Source organism: Morone saxatilis, unplaced genomic scaffold (assembly GCF_004916995.1).
Source record: "Morone saxatilis isolate NCDOM2014 unplaced genomic scaffold, NCSU_SB_2.0 Contig24, whole genome shotgun sequence".
NCBI classification, from domain to species: Eukaryota; Metazoa; Chordata; class Actinopteri; family Moronidae; genus Morone; species Morone saxatilis.
Window position 1 is genome coordinate 2,288,215 of NW_023339807.1, and position 1,163 is coordinate 2,289,377.

At 52.4% G+C, this 1,163-nt stretch overlaps 1 protein-coding gene across 1 annotated transcript in view; it reads left to right on the forward strand.

Annotated features, from left to right (window-relative positions):
- The first annotated feature begins 309 nt into the window (after positions 1-309).
- cdk14 (cyclin-dependent kinase 14) overlaps positions 310-1,163 on the forward strand; it is a 202,912-nt gene continuing 202,058 nt past the window's right edge. Inside the window, exon 1 of the mRNA XM_035672792.1 lies at positions 310-817. Coding sequence (XP_035528685.1) covers positions 724-817 — 94 coding nt within the window. The 5' untranslated portion in view covers positions 310-723. The remainder of the gene's footprint in view (positions 818-1,163) is intronic.

Here is a 1,163-nt window from a genome sequence, read left to right on the forward strand (position 1 = left end):
CAGAGCCCTGGTGAATGTTAAAGATCAGCTCAGATAGAGCCACATGAAACCAGGAGCCCCGCGGATGGGGCTGTTGTTTGGGGAACACCTCGACCCTGCGCACAATGACGGGGTCTCGCAGAGGGCAGCAGTCTCAAGCAGGAGCGCTGACAGCAATCTGAAAAAAGATTCTCCTCCTCCTGCAACACATTACGGGGCGGCGCTGGCTCTTTGACAGCCAGCCTCCGGGACGAATAGAAACGCGGTGCTCCCCGGGAGTCGTCCAATCCTCGCATCCAAGGCGGGGTCTCGGGGTCGAAACCAGAGAGAGAATCCCAAAAATGACATCTCGATTGCGGTGGAGCAGGGAGCAACTGGGACGCTGAGAGAAGAAAGAAAGAAGTCCGACCCGGAGCTGCTCGTGAGGCTCGAAGACGCAGCGGAAAGGCGCAGAGAATTACGCACGGTCTCCAGTTTGGATGCCTCTGCTTCAGCGCGGACTTTCATCGCATCTTTGGAAATGTAGTTGCATTCTTGGGGAAAATCTCAAGAAGGCATTTGTTGTTACAGTACTGGTTGATGAGAGAGCTGCTGAGGCTCCGTTTCCTGTTTGCCAGCGCGCTGCAGCTGGGCTGAAGAAGCCCCGCAGGGCTCACTGAACACCGGGTCCTCCTTCCCCGCTCCAAACCACCGCCGGTCCGCTGCCAGTCCGCTGCCACAAACTCGGTGGAGAAAAAAGAAGAAATGTGCGACCTGATGCCAGCCTCCCAGCCCGCGGAGAAAATCGGCAAAATGAAAAAGTTGAGGAGAACTTTGTCCGAGAGTTTCAGGAGTATCGGTGAGTAACGGGATGTGTTTTCTATTTTCCAGCTCTTTGTGCAGAAAAATCCGAGTTGAAAAATGTCTCCAGCAGCAGCAGCAGCAGCACAGACTGCTGCTTCCTTCTGAGGTGATGTCTGGTCACAGTTGCGGTTAGCAGCCATGGAAAACCCACATTCACTTGGCCTGTCCACATTTCTCTCAGCAGAACTGCTTTTAAAGCTCAGAAAGAGTTCTGAGGACAGTGGCTGTGATACATAGGTTGTTTCCAGTTGTGCTGGAAAACTTCTGTTGAATTTGAGATTGATTCTGATCCTCAGGTCAGTCTTTCATAAATATCATCATCGTCATCACAGTTTAATAAT